This window comes from Globicephala melas, chromosome 5, assembly GCF_963455315.2.
Source record: "Globicephala melas chromosome 5, mGloMel1.2, whole genome shotgun sequence".
Taxonomy (NCBI): domain Eukaryota; kingdom Metazoa; phylum Chordata; class Mammalia; order Artiodactyla; family Delphinidae; genus Globicephala; species Globicephala melas.
This window is the reverse complement of record NC_083318.1, coordinates 14,133,582-14,155,067: the sequence shown is the minus strand read 5'-3', so window position 1 is coordinate 14,155,067 and position 21,486 is coordinate 14,133,582. Positions and strand designations below refer to the sequence as shown.

Here is a 21,486-nt window from a genome sequence, read left to right as displayed (position 1 = left end):
ATTTGTCTTTTTCTATAAGCATAATACCCTCCATGTTGTTGCAAGCGGCAAATTGTCTTTCTTTTTTTATGGCTGAGTAGTAATATTCCATTGTATATACGTGCCACATCTTCTTTGTCCATTCATCTGTTGATGGACACTTAGGTTGCTTCTTATCTTGGCTATTGTAAATAATGCTGCTTAGGAACATTAGGGTGCATGTATCTTTTCAAATTAGTAGTTTCATTTTTTCTGGATATTTCCCCAGAAGTAGAATTGCTGAATCATATGGTAATTCTATTTTTAGCTTTTTGAGGAACCCTCATACTGTTTTCTATAATGGCTGTACCAATTTGCATTTCCACCAGACGTGTACCTAAAGTTCCCTTTTCCCTATATCCTTGCCAAAATTTGTTATTTGTATTCTTTTTGATGATAGCCATTCTGACATGTGTGAGATATGTCATTGTGATTTTGATTTGCATTTTTCTGATTATTAGTGATGTTGAGCAACTTTTCCTGTACCAAAATGGGTATTTTTTAAAATCATAAAATAAGAGTATTTTCCTTTTGAGAAAGTTTGACAAAGAATCTATAGTAATTTACTCCTAATCAGATGAGATGCAGAGTGTGATAAGAACAGTTTGCACTAAAACACTCTCCAAGGATGTTACTTTCTATGTTTCCGTCCCTATCCCAATATCTGTGACACTGGTCTTGAAAGAACTTAAAGTGTTTCAGTAGCTTTATCTGAAATGGTCTTTTATTTCTGTGTAGAAAAAGCAAGGATATGGAAAATATATCTCTTTTAAATTATTAAGTTGAATTTACTTTCATGGCTTATTTTTCCTTCAACAGAAAAGGCTACTGAGCTGTTTTCAGAAAGTAAATGAAGTCAGTGTGTATATTTATATAATTCCATTTATTAAAACTGTTTTTTGTAAATGTTGAGAAGTTTTAATTTATGCAATAGGTATTACATGATGTAATTTTCATAACAGAGCTCTCGGCATAATTTAAAGGAATGAATTAAAATTTATTCCTGGGAATTCCCTGGCGGACCAGTGGTGAGGACTCTGCGCTCTCACTGCCAAGAGCCCAGGTTCAATCCCTGGTCGGGAAGCTAAGATGTCACATGCTGCACAGTGCAGCCAAAAAAATAAATAAAATAAAAACGATTCCTGCCAAAATACACTGTATTCAAATTATGAGGAAAAAATTTTAGGAACAGTAAATACAGAATATATTATTAAAGACTGAATAGTTTCTTATCACCCCTGACAAACACTAGCTGAGAAGGTAAATCGGTAGTTTAAGAATTAGTTGGTTATCTAGCTGAGCCAACAGCTATTCAGGAATGTGGAATTATGTGGAAATTTAGAAAGTTAATGTGGATTTTAGAATGTTAATGGTAACTTGTTACATAATATTTTTAATATAATCAATTTTCTTCATGTCTTTAGGAACTGGATCATTTCTGTAACCCCATCATTTATAAGCCCAAACCAAAAGTAGAGGTTGCTGAAGACAAGGCAAAAGCTAATAGTGAACACAACGGACCAGTGGATGGACAGAGTGGGACTGAAACTAAACCAGATACAACAAAAGACAGCACACAGCATACTAAATCTTCTGGAGAGATGGAAGTGGACTAAGTCTTAATTTCACCTTCACGTAATTCAAACAGTGCAAGTAACCACAGGGTCCATTCTTCTTTTACATCTGGTACACACAACAGACATTTAGTTGTTCTTAACCACTTTTTGTCATTTGTTTTTTGGAGTAGTTTTGAAAAGTGTTTTATATTGAGTGCACCTCTTGTTCATTTCCATTGCTGCTTAATGTGAAGATTTAGCTGAATATACATTAACAAGTCAGTTTAAGCTTTCCTAATATATTTTATGTCAAACATGCAAGATTGATAAGTAGCTGGCAACCTTATTTAAAGCTTCTACTTGGATAAACCTCAGCTCCTTTATTCAGGAAAGGATACTGTATTGTGCTACTGTTGCAGAAGCATAGATTTAATTGCATCATTATTTTGAAAAACAAATATTGAAACTGATGTGGTTTAAAGCCACCAAGTCACTGACCTTTTTCTAGTTATGGTATTGTTATAATTTAAATATTAAAACAAATAAGAGGTTCCTTGACAAATTAGTCCATCTCGTTGGTGTGCCATGAGAACTTCAAAACTTTGTTTTCATCATATAAATGAACTAAATCACACATTGAAAAGGAAAATGCACAATTTTATGTTAAGGTGACACCAGCAGTTAGCTTCTTTTCATTAGTCATGTGGATTGATGTTTCTTAGAGTAATTCAGTGTCTTTAGCACTTGAAACTTCTGATCTACTTGTCCTGAAGACCAGTTGCTGCTAAAGTGATGCTGGCCCAAAAATGATGAAGCATTTTTGATGAAAATACCTTCATGTTAAGGGGAAAATGCTGTTGACCTACTCAGACATGCATCTGTGATGTTGATAACCTTGTTTTAGTTTTAATAGTTGTTTTGGTCTTCTTAGTTGATTTTGTTAATATGTTAACAGAGGGCAGGGAGAAACGGCACAATGTGTATTGCATTGTATACATTTATCACTGATTTACTTAATGTTAACATATAAACACTAAATAAGCAGTAATACTTGAAAAGAAGCACTTATACCATAGGTCTTAGGAAATACTGCTTGTAATAAACTTAACTGTGTTACACATCAACAGGCAAAATATAGAATGTTACATAGTGTAATATGATATGATGTGATTAAATTATAGTTCCTGCTGTTACAATACCTGTTCAGACCTTGGCTCCAGTTTTGGTGCTTCATATATAAATTATATGTGTTGAAGGGCTGTGAAATTAAGATATTTTAAAGACTTAATCTGTGCTTCATCACCAGACTTGTTCACACTGTTCAGTTCTGTGCAGAAGCTTGATATGGGAGCAGAATGAAATGACTTTTCAACCTACAAGAAAAAGAAGCATAGACAATGCATGGGCACTTGTGTTCTTAATGCCAATCAACTAGATTGACATAGGTTAAAATTTTGAAAGGCTCAGTTTTCCCCAAAGCTACATCATCTTTATATTAAGGATTAAAAAAAATTAATATGGACTTTTCTTAAGTAATAAAAATTGAGAGTTTAATATCTTTAGGGATAGTCGTTACTTCTCACAACTAGTTCTCTAAGAGAGATTCTGTTTCTACAGTGTAGTCTGCACTGAAAGGAAAGTATGGAGCAGTGCATTTTGCAGGGATTTTTATTCATCATTTTTGAGGGAGATGTCCCTTTTTTGCATTAAAAAATCATATAGACCCAATATATTTTTTAATGTTTTCAAACTAATGAAGTACTTATATACATTAGTAATGATGAAATAATACATTTTTTTAAAAGCATGTTTGTTACTTTTCGTTTGTATGTTGAATATATAGGTTCACTTCAGTAAGAGCATAAAAGTTATGAAAGGGAATATATAACAGTACACATAGGGCATTCACAGCTTTTTAAGAAGAAAATCTCCACCCACTTTGTTAGGAGCTGTACCTCCAAAACTAATTGGGAATATATGGGAACAAAGCTTTCTGCATCTGAATTGTGTAGTACCTCCTGACATTTTCCAGTTCCATAAGTCAGTTTATATAGTTCTGTGTTTTAGTCAGAATTATAACATTCCAATTCCTGCAGTTATGTAACACTTCATTTAATAAGTTAAATATATCCAAAGATAATATGTATACTTTTCCTACCCATTTATTCAACTTAAATGATTTTCAAAAGCCCTTAACCTTATAATTATTTATTGAATACAGTAATAAAAGAGAAAATGTTCTCAATATAGTTTTGGGTAGAAGGCATGGGTTCAGTTTAATTTTAATCTGTATGAAATATGCAGTGCTTAGATGAAAAATTAAAGATCTTTTTTCAAAATAAAAAGCCACTATTTTAGAAGTTATTTTTAAAAATACATTGCAAAATAGGATGTATTCCTGTAGTAAACAAATAAGAACTAAGTATGTAGGAAATGATTAATAGGATTAATAGGAAATGATTAATTTAATGTATTAATCTAATACACTACGACTCTGGAAAAGTATAAATTATTTGGTTTTAGAAATCAACTCCTGATAGCCAATCGCATGGTGATTTTAAAAACAGATTGCTAAATAATGTAACAAAAGAAAGTCTGTGATGTTTTAATTCCTTAGCAATATACAGAATACTTAAGTTTTAAAACAACTATCAATACAAACAGCACACCAAAGAATGAGGCTATTGGAATAACAGATAATCTCAATTTTAAAAAGGTAAAAATTAGACTTTAAGAAGAAATAAAGATTTCTTAGACTTTGGGGGGTCAATTTTTAGTATACTTATGATTATATTTCCTAGCTAGAAGTCTTTAAAGTGAATTTTGGGGATCAATTATCAATATAATAAAGTGATATGTTAAAACAGTTTATCCAAATTAGCACAGATGCAAGTGTTTTGAAAGACTATATTTAAAGATAATAGACATTTGAATACAGTGATCAATTGACCCAAAACAGATTTAACCATCCCTCTGTTTTCATAAATTTGAATTGTAATACTAAGCCTACAAACATTCCCATTAGGATTTTGTTTTGTTTTTAATAGTTGGTATTTGGTAGTCCACAACAATTAAAGTCTTGGCATTAACTTTACATATCATAGATTTAGAAGTGATAGACAAATATAACTTCATCTTTCTCAACTTTTAGAATCTGACAACAAAAAAACTTCAGTTCTAAAGTAGATGTTATTTTGTGGTTAGACTTCAGAACTTCTAAGTGGAATTTGGTTTTGTGATAGTGGATTCTGTAAAACTTAATGAGAGGCATATCTAATTGTATTGATACCTCAGTATTTAAAATCTGATGGCATTGATTAAAGTCAGCCACTGATATCTTTTCAAATGACACAGGTGTCAGGATGCTTATAAAGTCTGATTCTAATGTTTTATTATCCTCTTAACTACAGTATGTTTTATAACTATCAGTCATTTACCAAACTAATCTTCTTAGTCAATTTCAGAAGAGACAGACTTTTTGATCAAAAAAAAGAAAACAGTTTTAAAACTACCTTTTTTTTTTTGTCAAGGTTAAGCCAAAGTATAATTTTAAGACAACTTCCAGGAAGCACATAATCTTTTCTTTTGATAAAAAGTAATAAGATTTAATGCAGATCAAGACCAGGTCTTTAACCAAAACAAAAGCTTTAGTTATTTTACTTTCACATCTCTAATACACAATAAACTAAAATTAATATTCTTCCATGTTTCTTAACCAGACAGCTCTGGGTTTATAATATAGCCAGATGTCTTAAGTTTTTTTCCCTTGTTAAATTCAAGGGTGATTGTTTCATACAATAACAGGGTACCTGGAATTTTTAGAATATTAACAAACTGCTTAGAAGAAAAACCCCTAAATGTCTATGGCAGTAGTCAGTACCTATAAGTGGTAATGGCTCTTTCACCTTCCAGATCTCTAGGGGTACCTCTAGCATATTGTTCGAGTAAGCATTAAAACAAAAGGCATGTCTGTTCAGATACATTATGAAATAACTTGGAGCTTTCAAGTCAAAGAAAGAAAACTAATAATTGAATCACGAACATTTGACTTAGTCTGTCAGGCAGGTCAAAATCCATATCAACAACAGCAACAAAAATAAATGGTAATGATCTTTGCTTTGGAATCTCTAATTTACTGTCATGTCCTAGGTCACATGATGAGTATTAGGGAAGTGTATTGATTACCCATCCTATAAAGAGATTAGTGAACTTCAACATGTTTTAGATAGTTTAATTGCATTATAGTATATTACACTATAAGTGGAAATTATCTTAGTCTTTCCAGTTACCTTGTTTTATCTCTCAGTTCTGGACTCGTAAATAATCATTATATTTCTCTCAATTATATTTTGTTTTATTTTGGATTATTCTTTAAGCCTTTTATTTCATGGATTTAAAAAAATACTTTTACGATCACTTTGATGGCTAATTTTATTACCTGTCTTTTTACTTTAAAACCAAATCTTACTGTTAAGAATTTTTTGACTCTTAAATTTATACTTGAAAAGCCATGTTATAAGTTTCCATATGTAATTTCTCTAAAATTTAATAAGGCTTAATAGATTTTTCATATTCTGGCCTTTGAATACTTTTAAGTAGTTCTAGACCAAAAGAGGTCAATTTTGTGAGTACTGTGTATTAAGTAACCAACGTCCCTCGTTTTTAATCCAGATATCAATGTAACAAAAAGGGTCAGAAATTCAAAACAGTTGTTAAAGATCAGACAACTTCAATTCTTTGCTGCTTTCTGATTACGTACATGTGTTGTGCATCCTTCTTGTTTTTTTTCAGAATTTCTTAAATTTTTTGCTTCCAAGACCTTGAGTTAACATGCTCTTGAAATCTTATGGACCCACCCAGAATGTAGATGTAAAAATGTAATTAGAAATGGAGAGCTAAGCAAAGGAAACATTAAAGTGTTGTGGTTTCTTCACCTGAAATAATACTTTTATGGCTTAGTGTCTTGGAAGGAGACTCACATTAAAAGTAAAAAATGTTATATTTGGCAGGATGAAGCCATTGTTGTTTAATATAGAAGCAAATTTTTAATGAAGTTACTGAATTGTTTAGTACTAAAATGGCATCCAAGTCATTTTTCCTTTCTCCAACCATTATTAAAATAATTTATACACATAGTGACTCCGACTCCAGTCATTAGTATAAAATACCTTCTGGCAGTTTAGTACCTACTAGCTTTTTTTTTTTTTTTAAAGAAAACTACTGCATTTGATTTCTCAATTTCCCAGTTTGTTTTTAGCACAGATTGACCAGTGCAAAGCAGAAAATCATAATGAAGTGTGATGTGTCTATAAACTGCATATAACAGACCCTTAGTTTCAATAAGCAGACTTGAGAATGGTTTGTAATGTTAAGTCGGTAATGTTATTATATATGATGCTAATATATATGTGGCATACAATTTTGGTTCACATTTAAAATGTTTACATTTCACAGAATCAAAGTATATAAAACATTATATATATAAAATGGCATCTTCATACTAGTGAACAAATAGCAATTGATAAATGCATTTCAGTTTTGGATGGCAAGTGCACATTGTCAAGAAGTTATGTAATTATAAATATATTTATCTACTTACTCTTTGAACCATGAGTTTTACACACCTGAGGCTTAATGTTCACATACTGAACTTCACTGACTTGGTGGTTTGTGGACAGGTCATCAGAGTCATTTACATAAATTTGCTTGGCAGTGAGGGTTCTGAGTAAATTGACAAACTTTTTAAACCATCAAATGATATCGATTCTGAAAACTACAATAGTAGTTTGCTAATACTGTGTTGTCAGCGAATAACTTAACTTTATATTAGAAGAGAAAATCTAGCGATAAATGAACTAGACTTCAGAAATTTTCAGTACACAAAGAGGAGCTCCCTGCCCAAGTTTCTCCTGACCTCTTTTTGAGAATTGCTATTCCAGTTGAACATGTGTCAAATAGCATGTTGGGATAAGGAAACAACTGAGGTCCCCTGGTCTAGATTACAGCATTTGGTGCTTAATCTTCTAGTGCTTGAACAATTTGTGAGAAAAAGAAGGATAATAAATCCTCAACTCAGAAAAATATTTATACCCCCATTTAACTTTCCAATGAAATGGAAATGAGTACTTTCAAAGTCTAGAAGGCTGAACAGTTGGCAGTTCATTCCTGTTCATCTTATCCTGATTTGGGGAAGAACTGGAGAGGATTTTGCTCTTTTTTTTTTTAACCCACAATCCCTAGTGATTAAACAGCAAAGAGTTGATAACCTTCCCGAGGTGAAGAAGGAATGTCCGTTGACTGTAAGTACCTCCTAATACTTTATCCTCAAGCTCTCCCCTCTGCTGAAAGGTAAAGAAATCGGTTCAGGATGGTTCATGCATCCTGCAAATGCCAAAAGGCAATTTGAAGCAGTTCTGTTGAGCAGCATTTCCTTACTTTTCTTCACAATTATATTTGGTCTCCTGTTTAACCTCACTGAAAAGGATTTGTGTATTCGTTTTAGACATAACAAGATTCACGTTAAATTAAGAACAAATAACTAGGAATTTGTAGTAAAGAAAATTAACCCTGTTGAAGGCAACGAGAAGCAAAGAACAAAGAGAAATAAAATAGAAGTCCAAATATCACTAGTTATGACAACGTAAGTACCATAAACTTAGCAGTTTAAGAACTACATGTAGTGTTTACAAATACACTTCTTAAACATAATGATGTAATAGTTGAAAGTAAATTAATGAAAAAATGCCAATCAAAAGAAACTTATTAATCAGATTAAGTTGCCTTTACAGTGGGGAAAAAAAGGGGGGAGTATTGGTATACAGAGTTTTAATAATGGTAGAGCAATTCACCAGAAATGTAACTCTGAAACAACAGCCTCTAAATATATAAAGCAATTTGACAACTACGAAAAGAAGTTTAGGCCCACAATATCAGTGATAACTGGTAGTAGGCTATAAGTATAAACAGAAATGAATAGAACTTTAAAACCTAGATCTAATATAATTATATGAACTGTCACTCAGCTATCAGGTAAAACTATTTTACATAAATATGTAATATTTAGTAAACATGACACCATAGCCAAAAGAAATTCCATATGCTTGAATTGAAAAAAAATGAACTTATAGAAAAGTCAAATCCTGTTGAAAATCAGAACATAGTTCTACTTGAATGACAATATAAACTGCTTTAAATGGCAGCTGTACCCCTTAAACCTCAATCTCTTTTGGACCTACTCTTTCTCTCATTGCAGTACATGAGCATGCACATAATAAGCACTCAGCAATCTTTAAGTCAATGAACCTGCATATAAAATGCAACTTGGTAACTTGCAGCTGAAGCACTAATTTAGAATTTTATACAGGCATACCTCATTTTACTGTTTTTTTTACAAATTGAAGCTTTATGGCCACTGTGTGTTGTCACAGGATGGTAGGTATTTTTTAGCAATCAAGTACTTTTTACGTAAGGTATGTATGTAATTTTTGACTTAATGGTATTGCACACTTAACAGACTACAGTATAGGGTAAACATAACTTTATTTTTATTTATTCATTTATTTAATTTATTTATTTTATTTCTGCACCAAGCATGGCATTCAGGATCTTAGTTCCCTGACCAGGGATCAAACCTGTGCCCCCTGCAGTGGACGCATGAGTCTTAACCACTGAACTGCTGGGGAGGTCCCAAAGATAACTTACAGGCACTGGAAAATCAAAAAATGTGTGAAACTCACTTTGTCATATTCACTTTATTACCATGGTGTGGAACTGAACCCGCAACATCTCTGAGGTATGCCTGTATGCTTTAATGCATATACTTAAAATGATGTAAAAGATGTAATGACTTAAGAATACCAGTAAAAAGGTAGGTAACAGCAAAATGAACCTGAAGAAAATTAAAAGGTAAAGAAGGAAATAAGAGCTGAAATCAATAGTAAATGGAATAAAGAATGAAAACATGTATCTGAAAGTAATATATATTTTATTATATATATATAATTATATATATAATATATATAGAGAGAGGCGGTACGTGGGCCTCTCACTGTTGTGGCCTCTCCCGTTGCGGAGCACAGGCTCCGGACGCACAGGCTCAGCGGCCATGGCTCACGGGCCCAGCCGCTCGGCGGCATGTGGGATCTTCCCGGACCGGGGCGTGAACCCATGTCCCTTGCATCAGCAGGCGGACTCTCAACCACTGTGCTACCAGGGAAGCCCTGAAAATAATATTTTTAAAAACAGACAAGCCTCTGCCAAAGTTAATCAAGGAAAACAAACATAAACATTAAAGAGATTGATTGAGTTAAAAATTTACCCATAATCCCACTTACAATCCCATCAGAAAGAATACAATACCTAGGAATAAAACCTACCTAAGGTAGTAAAAGACCTGAACTCAGAAAACTATAAAACACTGATGAAATAAACTGAGGACAAAACAAACAGATGGAAAGGGATAATGTGTTCATGGACTGGAAGAATTAATATAATTTAAGCGACCATACTACTCAGGGTAATCTACAGATTCAATGCCATCCATATCAAATAGCAAGGGCATTTTTCACAGAACTAGAACAAATAATTTTCAAATTTATATGGAAACACAAAAGACCCCGAATAGCCAAAGCAATCTTGAGACAGAAGAACAAACTTGGAGGTAGCACAGTCACTGATTTCAAACTGTACCACAAAGCTACAGTAATCAATGGAACAGAGTAGAGAGCCCAGGAAAGAACCAATATTGTAAAAATGACTATACTACCCAAAGCAATCTACAGATTCAGTGAAATCCCTATCAAATTACCAATGGCATTTTTTCACAGAATTAGAACAAAAAATTTTACAATTTGTATGGAAACACAAAAGACCCCGAATAGCCAAAGCAGTCTTGAGAAAGAAAAATGGAGCTGGAGGAATCAGGCTCCCTGACTTCAGGCTATATTACAAAGCTACAGTAATCAAGACAGTATGGTACTGGTACAAAAACAAATACAGATCAATGGAACAGGATAGAAAGCCCAGAGATAAACCCATGCACCTATGGTCACCTAATCTATAACAAAGGAGGCAAGAATATACAATGGAGAAAAGTTTCTTCAATAAGTGGTGCTGGGAAAACTGGATAGCTACATGTAAAAGAATGAAATCAGAATACTCCCTAATGCCATATACAAAAATAAACTCAAAATGGATTAAAGACCTAAATGTAAGGCTGGACACTATAAAGCCCTTAGAGGAAAACATAGGCGGAACACTCTTTGACATAAATAGCAGCAAGATCTTTTTTGACCCACCTCCTAGAGAAATGAAAATAACAAAAGTAAACAAGTGGGACCTAATGAAACTTAAAAGCTTTTGCACAGCAAAGAAAACCATGAACAAGACACACAACCCTCAGAATGGGAGAACCCTCAGAATGGGAGAAAATATTTGTAAACGAAGCAACTGACAAGGGATTAATCTCCAAAACATACAAACAGCTCATACAGCTCAATATCAAAAAACAAACAACCCAATCAAAAAATGGGCAGAAGATCTAAATACACATTTCTCCAAAGAAGACATACAGATGGCCGATAGGCACATGAAAAAGATGCTCAACATCACAAATTATTAGAGAAATGCAAATCAAAACTACAATAAGGTAGCAACCTCACACCAGTCAGAATGGCCATCATAAAAAAACTCTACAAACAACAAATGCTAGAGAGGGTGTGGAGAACAGTTGCACTGTTGGTGGGAATGTAAATTGGTATAGCCACTATGGAAAACAGTATAGAGGTTCCTTAAAAAACTTAGAGTTACCATATAATCCAGCAATGCCACACTGGGTATATAAATGAAAAATATGAAAACATTAATTTGAACAGATACATGCACCCCAATGTTCATAACAGCATTATTTACAATTGCCAAGATATGGAAACAACCTGAATGTCCATTAACAGATGAATGGGTAAAGAAGATGTGGTGTATATATACAATGGAAAACTACTCAGCCATAAAAAAGAAATGTTGCATTTGCAACAACCTGGATGGACTTGGAGGGTATCATGCTAAGTGAAATAGCTGAGAAAAAGACAAATACTGTATGATATCACTTATAAGTAGAATCTAAAAACTAAACTAGTGAATGTAACAAAAAAGAAACAGACTCACAAATATAGAGAACGACCTAGTAGTTATCATGAAGAGACTGAAGGGCGGAGGGGCAAGTTATGGGTTGGGGATTAAGAGGTACAAACTAACTACTATGGATAAAATAAATAAACTACAGGGACATATTGTGTAACACAGGAAATATAGCCAATATTTTATAATAACTATAAATGGAGTATAACCTTTAAAATTATGAATCACTGTTGTATATCTCAAACATAGAATATTGGACAGCAACTATACCTCAAATAAATAAATAAAAATTTTAAAAGGTAACATACTCATTGTAAAAATACTGTAAAAACAGGAAAATACAAAGATTAAAAGATAAATCAACGTTTCAGGGGAAAAAAAAAGGACCTCTATATAGAGGTCTCTATATAATCTACATAGATAGAAAAAATTATAAAACATTACTGAGACATTATAGTAGACCTAAATGAAGAAAAATACTATGTTCAAAGATTGGAAGACTTGATCTTGTTAATGACAGTTCTCCCAAAATTGCTACATAGACTCAATACAGTTCCAATTTCAATGCAATGCAAGTCTAGTCAAAATCTCAGCAGGTGTCTTTTGGAGAATGACAAGCTAATATTTATATTGAAATGCAAAAGGCCAAGAACTGCAGACACTTTTAAAGAAAAATAAAAACAGGGTATTGGCTACAGCATTATACATATAAAGCTATTAAGCTTTAGTTAAAGTAGCGTAATACTGGTGCAGGAATGCAGTGGAACAGAATAGAGGGCCCACAAAAAGACCATTCATTTGGTGACAATATAGAACATTGGACAAAGGTCAGACTCTCACTAAAAGGTACAGGGGAAAGTTGTCATCCACATGGGGGAAAACACAACTAAGTACTATGTCACAGTATAAAGAAGAATCAAATCCAAGTAGACTAAAGACTTAGCTGTGAAAGTCAAAACTACAGGTTTGTTCATTTAACTGAGGTATAATTAAAATGCAACACTGTATTCGTTTCCAGTGTACAACTTCATGATTCAATATTTGTATCAAAACTTTTTAGAAGGCGGAGATCACCTTCCTCCCACAGATACACAGAAATACATGTACACGTGGAACAACTCCTACAGAACACCTACTGAATGCTGGCAGAAGACCTCAGACCTCCCAAAAGGCAAGAAACCCCCCACGTACCTGGGTAAGGTAAAAGAAAAAAGAATAAACAGAGACAAAAGGATAGGGATGGGACCTGCACCTCTGGGAGGGAGCCGTGAAGGAGGAAAGGTTTCCACACACTAGGAAGCCCCTTCGCGGGCGGAGACTGCGGGTGGCAGAGCAGGAAAGCTTCGGAGCCGCAAAGGAGAGCACAGCAACAGGGGTGCGGAGGGCAAAGCAGTGAGATTCCCGCACAGAGTATCGGTGCCGACTGGCACTCACCAGCCCGAGAGGCTTGTCTGCTCACCCTCCGGGACGGGCGGGGCTGGGAGCTGAGGCTCGGGCTTCAGTCGGAGCGCCGAGAGAGGACTGGGGTTGGCAGCGTGAACACGGCCTGCAGGGGGTTAGTGTGCCAAGGCTGGCCGGGAGGGAGTCCGGGAAAAAGTCTGGACCTGCCGAAGAGGCAAGAGACTTTTTCTTTCCTCTTTGTTTCCTGGTGCGTGAGGAGAAGGGATTATGAAGGGTGCTTAAAGGAGCTCCAGAGACGGGCGCAAGCCACGGCTAAAAGTGCGGACCCGAGAGACAGGCAAGAGACGCTAAGGCTGCTGCTGCTGCCACCAAGAAGCCTGTGTGCGAGCACAGGTCACTATCTACACCCCCCTTCCGGGGAGCCTGTGCAGCCCGCCACTGCCAGGGTCCCGGGATCCAGGGACAACTCCCCGGGGGGAACACACAGCGCGCCTCAGGCTGGTGCAACATCACACCGGCCTCTGCACACCGGAAAGGAAATAGTTAATCAAGTCCAGGAAGCACAGAAAGTCCCATACAGGATAAATCCAAGGAGAAACACGCTGAGACACATATTAATCAAATACTCAAAAATTAAATACAAAGAAAACATATTAAAAGCAGCAAGGGAAAAACAACAAATACCACACAAGGGAATCCCCATAAGGTTAACACCTGATCTTTCAGCAGAAACTCTGCAAGCCAGAAGGGACTGGCAGGACATATTGAAAGTGATGAAGGAGAAAAACCTGCAACCAAGATTACTCTACCCAGCAAGGATCTCATTCAGATTTGATGGAGAAATTAAAACCTTTACAGACAAGCAAAAGCTGAGAGAGTTCAGCACCACCAAACCAGCTTTACAACAACAGCTAAAGGAACTTCTCTAGGCAAGAAACACAAGAGAAGGAAAAGACCTACAATAACGAACCCAAAACAATTAAGAAAATGGGAGTAGGAACATACATATCGATAATTACTTTAAATGTAAATGGACTAAATGCTCCCACCAAAAGACACAGATTAGCTGAATGGATACAAAAACAAGACCCATATATATGCTGTCTACAAGAGACCCACTTCAGACCTAGAGACCCATACAGACTGAAAGTAAGGGCATGGAAAAAGATATTCCAAGCAAATGGAAACCAAAAGAAAGCTGGAGTAGCAATTCTCGTATCAGACAAAATAGACTTTAAAATAAGACTATTAGAAGAGAGAAAGAAGGACACTACATAATGATCAAGGGATCGATCCAAGAAGAAGATATAACAATTGTAAATATTTATGCACCCAACACAGGAGCACCTCAATACATAAGGCAAATACTAACAGCCATAAAAGGGGAAATCAACAGTAACACATTCATAGTAAGGGACTTTAACACCCCACTTTCACCAATGCACAGATCATCCAAAATGAAAATAAATAAGGAAACACAAGCTTTAAATGATACATTAAACAAGATAAACTTAATTGATATTTATAGGACATTCCATCCAAAAACAACAGAATACACATTTTTTTCAAGTGCTCATGGAACATTCTCCAGGATAGATCATATCTTGGGTCAGAAATCAACCCTTGGTAAATTTAAGAAAACTGAAATTGTATCAAGTATCTTTTCTGACCACAATGCTATGAGACTAGATATCAATTACAGGAAAAGACCTATAAAAAAATACAAACACATGGAGGCTAAACAATACACTACTTAATAACAAAGTAATCACTGAAGAAATCAAAGAGGAAATAAAAAAATACCTAGAAACAAATGACAATGGAGACATGACGACCCAAAACCTATGGGATGCAGCAAAAGCAGTTCTAAGAGGGAAGTTTATAGCAATACAATCCTACCTTAAGAAACAGGATACATCTCGAATAAACAACCTAACCTTGCCCCTAAAGCAATTAGAGAAATAAGAACAAAAAACGCCCAAAGTTAGTAGAAGGAAAGAAATCATAAAAATCAGATCAGAAATAAATGAAAAAGAAATGAAGGAAACGATAGCAAAGTTCAATAAAACTAGAAACTGGTTCTTTGAGAAGATAAACAAAATTGATAAGCCATTAGCCAGACTCATCAAGAAAAAAAGGGAGAAGACTCAAATCAATAGAATTAGAAATGAAAAAGGAGAAGTAACAACTGACACTGCAGAAACACAAAAGATCATGAGAGATTACTACAAGCAACTCTATGCCAATAAAATGGACAACCTGGAAGAAATGGACAAATTCTTAGAAAAGCACAACCTGCCAAGACTGAATCAGGAAAAAATAGAAAATATGAACAGACAAATCACAAGCACTGAAATCGAAACTGTGATTAAAAATCTTCCAAGCAACAAAAGCCCGGGACCAGATGGCTTCACAGGCGAATTCTATCAAACTTTTAGAGAAGAGCTAACACCTATCCTTCTCAAACTCTTCCAAAATATAGCAGAGGGAGGAACACTCCCTAACTCATTCTACAAGGCCACCATCACCCTGATACCAAAACCAGACAAGGATGTCACAAAGAAAGAAAACCACAGGCCAATATCACTGATGAACATAGATGCAAAAATCCTCAACAGAATACTAGCAAACAGAATCCAACAAACAGCACGTTAAAAGGATCATACACCATGATCAAGTGGAGTTTATTCCAGAAATGCAAGGATTCTTCAATATACACAAATTAACCAACGTGATACACATTCTTAACAAACTGAAGGAGAAAAACCATATGATCATCTCAATAGATGCAGACAAAGCTTTTGACAAAATTCAACACCCATTTATGATAAAAACCCTGCAGGAAGTAGGCATAGAGGGAACTTTCCTCAACATAATAAAGGCTATATATGACAAACCCACAGCCAACATTGTCCTCAATGGTGAAACACTGAAAGCATTTCCACTAAGATCAGGAACAAGACAAGGTTGCCCACTCTCACCACTCTTATTCAACATAGTTTTGGAAGTTTTAGCCAGAGCAATCAGAGAAGAAAAGGAAATAAAAGGAATCCAAATCGGAAAAGAAGAAGTAAAGCTGTCACTGTTTGAAGATGACATGACACTATACATAGAGGATCCTAAAGATGCTACCAGAAAACTACTAGAGCTAATCAATGAATTTGGTAAAGTAGCAGGATACAAAACTAATGCACAGAAATCTCTGGCAGTCCTATACACTAATGATGAAACATCTGAAAGTGAAATGAAGAAAACACTCCCATTTACCACTGCAACAAAAAGAATAAAATATCTAGAAATAAACCTACCTAAGGAGACAAAAAACCTGTATGCAGAAAATTATGACACTGATGAAAGAAATTAAAGATGATACAAATAGACGGAGAGATATATACCATGTTCTTGGATTGGAAGAATCAACATTGTGAAAATGAGTCTACTACCCAAAGCAATCTACAGATTCAATGCAATCCCTATGAAACTACCACTGGCATTTTTTCACAGAATTAGAACAAAAAAATTTACAATTTGTATGGAAACACAAAAGACCCCGAATAGCCAAAGCAATCTTGAGAACGAAAAATGGAGCTGGAGGAATCAAGCTCCCTGTCTTCAGACTATACTACAAAGCTACAGTAATCAAGACAGTATGGTCCTGGCACAAAAACAGAAAAATAGATCAATGGAACAGGATAGAAAGCCCAGAGATAAACCCACACACATATGGTCATCTTATCTTTGATAAAGGAGGCAGGAATGTACAGTGGAGAAAGGACAGCCTCTTCAATAAGTGGTGCTGGGAAAACTGGACAGGTACATGTAAAAGTATGAGATTAGATCACTCCCTAACACCATACACAAAAATAAACTCCAAATGGATTAAAGACCTAAATGTAAGGCCAGAAACTATCAAACTCTTAGAGGAAAACATAGGCAGAACACTCTATGACATAAATCACAGCAAGATCCTTTTTGACCCACCTCCTAGAGAAATGGAAATAAAAACAAAAATAAACAAATGGGACCTAATGAAACTTAAAAGGTTTTGCACAGCAAAGGAAACCATAAACAAGACCAAAAGACAACCATCAGAATGGGAGATAATATTTGCAAATGAGGCAACTGACAAAGGATTAATCTCCAAAATTTATAAGCAGCTCATGCAGCTCAATAACAAAAAAACAAACAACCCAATCCAAAAATGGGCAGAAGACCTAAACAGACATTTCTCCAAAGAAGATATACAGACTGCCAACAAACACATGAAAGAATTCTCAACTTCATTAATCATTAGAGAAATGCAAATCAAAACTACAATGAGATATCATCTCACACCAGTCAGAATGGCCATCAGCAAAAAATCTAGAAACAACAAATGCTGGAGAGGGTGTGGAGAAAAGGGAATACTCTTGCACTGCTGGTGGGAATGTGAATTGGTACAGCCACTATGGAGAACAGTATGGAGGTTCCTTAAAAAACTACAAGTAGAACTACCATATGACCCAGCAATCCCACTACTGGGCATATACCCTGAGAAAACCATAATTCAAAAAGAATCATGTACCAAAATGTTCATTGCAGCTCTATGTACAATAGCCCGGAGATGGAAACAACCTAAGTGTCCATCATCAGATGAATGGATAAAGAAGATGTGGCACATATATACAATGGAAAATTACTCAGCCATAAAAAAGAATGAAATAATGCCATTTGCAGCTACATGGATGGACCTAGAGATTATCATACCAAGTGAAATAAGTCAGAAAAAGAAAGATAATAACATATGATATCACATAAATGGAATCTAAAATATGACACAAATGAACTTACCTATGAAACAGAAACAGACTCACAGACATAGAGAACAGACTTGGGGTTGCCCAGGAGGAGGGTGAGTAGGGGAGGGATGGATTGGGGGTTTGGGACTAGCAGATGCAAACCATTATATACAGAATGGATAAACAACAGGTCTATTGTACAGTACTGGGAACTATATTCAATATCCTGTAATAAACCATAATGGAAAAGAAAAAAATAAAATAATTAAGTAAATAAAATCATCTAAACCTCCCCCTCAGGAAACTAGAAAAATAAAAAAGCAAGTTAAATCAAAAGTAAGCAAAAAAAAAGAAACAATAAGAATCAGCGAAATCCAATATTCATTGCAGCACTATTTACAATAGCCAGGACATGGAAGCAACCTAAGTGTCCATAGACAGATGAATGGATAAAGAAGATGTGGCGCATATATACAATGGAATATTACCCAGCCATAAAAAGAAACGAAATTGAGTTATTTGTAGTGAGGTGAATAGACCTAGAGTCGGTCATACAGAGTGAAGCAAGTAAGAAAGAGAAAAACAAATACCGTATGCTAATACATATATATGGAATCTAGAAAAAAAAATGGTTCTGATGAACCTAGGGGCAGGACAGGAATAAAGACACAGACGTAGAGAATGGACTTGAGGACACGGGAGGGGAAAGGGTAAGCTGGGACAAAGTAAGAGAGTAGCACTGACATATATACACTACCAAATGTAAAATAGATAGCTAGTGGGAAGCAGCTGCATGGCACAGGGAGATCAGCTCGGTGCTTTGCAACCACCTAGAGGGGTGGAATAAGGAGGGTGGGAGGGAGACGTAAGAGGGAGGGGATATGGGGATATACATATGTATATAGCTGATTCACTTTGTTATAGAGCAGAAACTAACACAACACTGTAAAGCAATTATACTCCAATAAAGATATTAAAAAAAAAGAATTAGAGAAATCAATGAAATTGAAAACAGTAAATCAATAGAGAAAAATCAACAAAACCAAAAGCTAATGCTTTGAAAAGATCAAAAAATTCATATGACTCTAGCCAGGCTAACTAAGAAAAAAAGAGAGAAGTTACAAATTACTAATATCAGAAATGATAGAGAGGACATCACTACAGATCCCATGGACATGAAAAGGATAATAAAGGAATACTTTGAACAACTCTACGCCCACAAATTTCATAACCTAGAAGAAATGGACCAATTTATGTAACACGTAATCTGCCAAAACTCACACAAAAAGAAACAGACAATGTTTAGGCCTATATCTATATTAAAGAAATTGAATCAATGATGGATAACCTTCCAAAACAGAAAGCACCAGGCCCAGATGCGTTCACTGCTGAATTCTATCAAACTTTTAAGGAAGAAATTATACCAATTCTCTACAATCTCCTTCAGAAGACAGAAGCAGAGGGAATACTTCCTAACTCATTCTCTTAGGTCAGCATTACCATAACACCAAACCCAGTTGACAACATTACAAGGAAAGAAACTACAGACGAATATCTCTCATTAACACAGATGCAAAAATCCTCAACAAAATATTAGCGAATTGAATTAAAAAGAATTATACACCATGACCAAGTGAGATTCAACACTCAAAATTTAATTAATGTAATTCATCACATCAACAGGATAAAGAGAAAATCACATGATCATATCAATAGATGCAGAGAAAGTATTTGACAAAATCCAACACCCACTGATGATAAAAACGCTCAATAAACTAGCAGTAGAGGAGATCTTCCTTAACTTGATAAAGAATATCTATAAAAAACCTACAGGGACTTCCCTGGTGGTCCAGTGGTTAAGACTCCGCACTCCCAATGCAAGGGGGGGGTTCGATCCCTGGTTAGGGAACTAAGATCCCACATGCTGCATGGCATGGCCAAAAAAGAAAAAAAATTTTAAGAAAAAAACCTACAGCTAACATCATAGTTAATGGTGAGAAACTAGAAGCATTTCCACTAATATCAGAAACAAGGCAAGTATGCCCCCTCCCATAATGCCTTTTCAACATCATACTGGAAGTACTAGCTACTGCAATAAAACAAGAAAAGGAAAGAACACATGTACAGGTTTGGAAGGAAGACATAACTGTCTTTGGTCACAGACTATTCTATCACCTATGTAGGAAACCAAACAACAACAACAAAAAACCTTCCTGGAACTAATAAGTGATTATAGCAAGGTTGCAGGATATATGGTTTATATACAAAAGTCAATTGCTTTCCTATATACCAGCACTGAACAAGTGCAATTTGAAATTTAAAATACAATGCAATTTACAGTAGCATCCCCAAAATGAAATACTTAGGTGTAAATCTAACGAAATATGTACAAGATCTATACGAGGAATACAACAAATCTATGATGAAAGAAATCAAAGAAGAACTAGATAAATGGAGAGATATTCTGTGATCATGGATAGGAAGGCTCAATATTGTCAAGATGTCAGTTTTTCCTAACTTTGATCTACAGATTCAATGCAATCCCAACTGAAATCCCAGCAAGTTATTTTATAGCTATCAACAAGCTGATTCTAAAGTGTATACTGAGAGGCAAAAGACCCAGAATAGCCAGTGCAGTGTTGAAGGAGAACAAAGTTGGAGGACCGATACTACTAAGGGTATTGGGTCATATAAATCTACTGTAATCAAGACAGTGTGGTATTGGTGAAAGAACAGACAAATAGATCAATGGGAAAGAACAGAGAGCCCAGAAATAGATGCACAGAAATACAGTCAATTAATCATTGACAAAGGAACAAAGGCAGTAGAATGAAGCAAAGATAGTTTTTTCAACAAATGGTGATAAAAAAACTGGTTAACCACATGCAAAAAAATGACTCTATACACAGCCTTTACAGCCTTCACAAAAATTAACTCAAAATGGATCACAAACCTAAAAATAAAACTATAAAACTCCTAGAAGATAACACAGGAGAAAACTAAGATTACCTTGGGTATGACAATGGCTTTTTAGATACAACACCAAGACACAATCCATGAAACAAATAATTGATAAGCTGGACTTCTTTAAAATGAAAAACTTTTGCCCTTCCGAAAGACATCTCAAGATAATGAGAGACAAGCCACAGACTGGGAGGATGTTGCAAAAGAAACAATGATAAAAGACTGTTATCTAAAATACAAAGAACTCTTAAAACTCAACCATAAGAAAACAAACAACACGATTAAAAAACCAAGGCAAAGAGTTTAATCCATATCTCACCAAAGGAGACAGACATACAGATGGCAAATAAACATATGAAAAGATGTCCTACATCATGTATCATCAGGGAAATGCAAATTAAAACAAGATGCAACTACACAGCTATTAGAATTTCTAGGCTAAAATTCAGAACAATGATAACATCAAATGCTGGTGAGGATGTGGAACAGGAATACTAATTCATTGCTAGTAGGAATGAAAAGTGGTACAGCCACTTTGGAAGACAGTTTAGAAGTTTCTTACAAAACTAAAATATACCCTTACCATAAGATCCAGCAATTGCTTTCCTTGGTATTTACTGAAAGGAGCTGAAAAC

General features: G+C 35.1%; 1 protein-coding gene across 2 annotated transcripts in view; it reads left to right on the top strand.

Annotated features, from left to right (window-relative positions):
* HSPA4L (heat shock protein family A (Hsp70) member 4 like) overlaps nt 1-6,707 on the top strand; it is a 54,462-nt gene extending 47,755 nt beyond the window's left edge. For both annotated transcript variants that reach the window (XM_060298958.1, XM_030863891.2), the window contains one exon: nt 1,443-6,707. In XM_060298958.1, the coding sequence (XP_060154941.1) occupies nt 1,443-1,634 (192 nt within the window). In that variant the 3' untranslated portion in view covers nt 1,635-6,707. The remainder of the gene's footprint in view (nt 1-1,442) is intronic.
* Nucleotides 6,708-21,486: the final 14,779 nt, after the last annotated feature.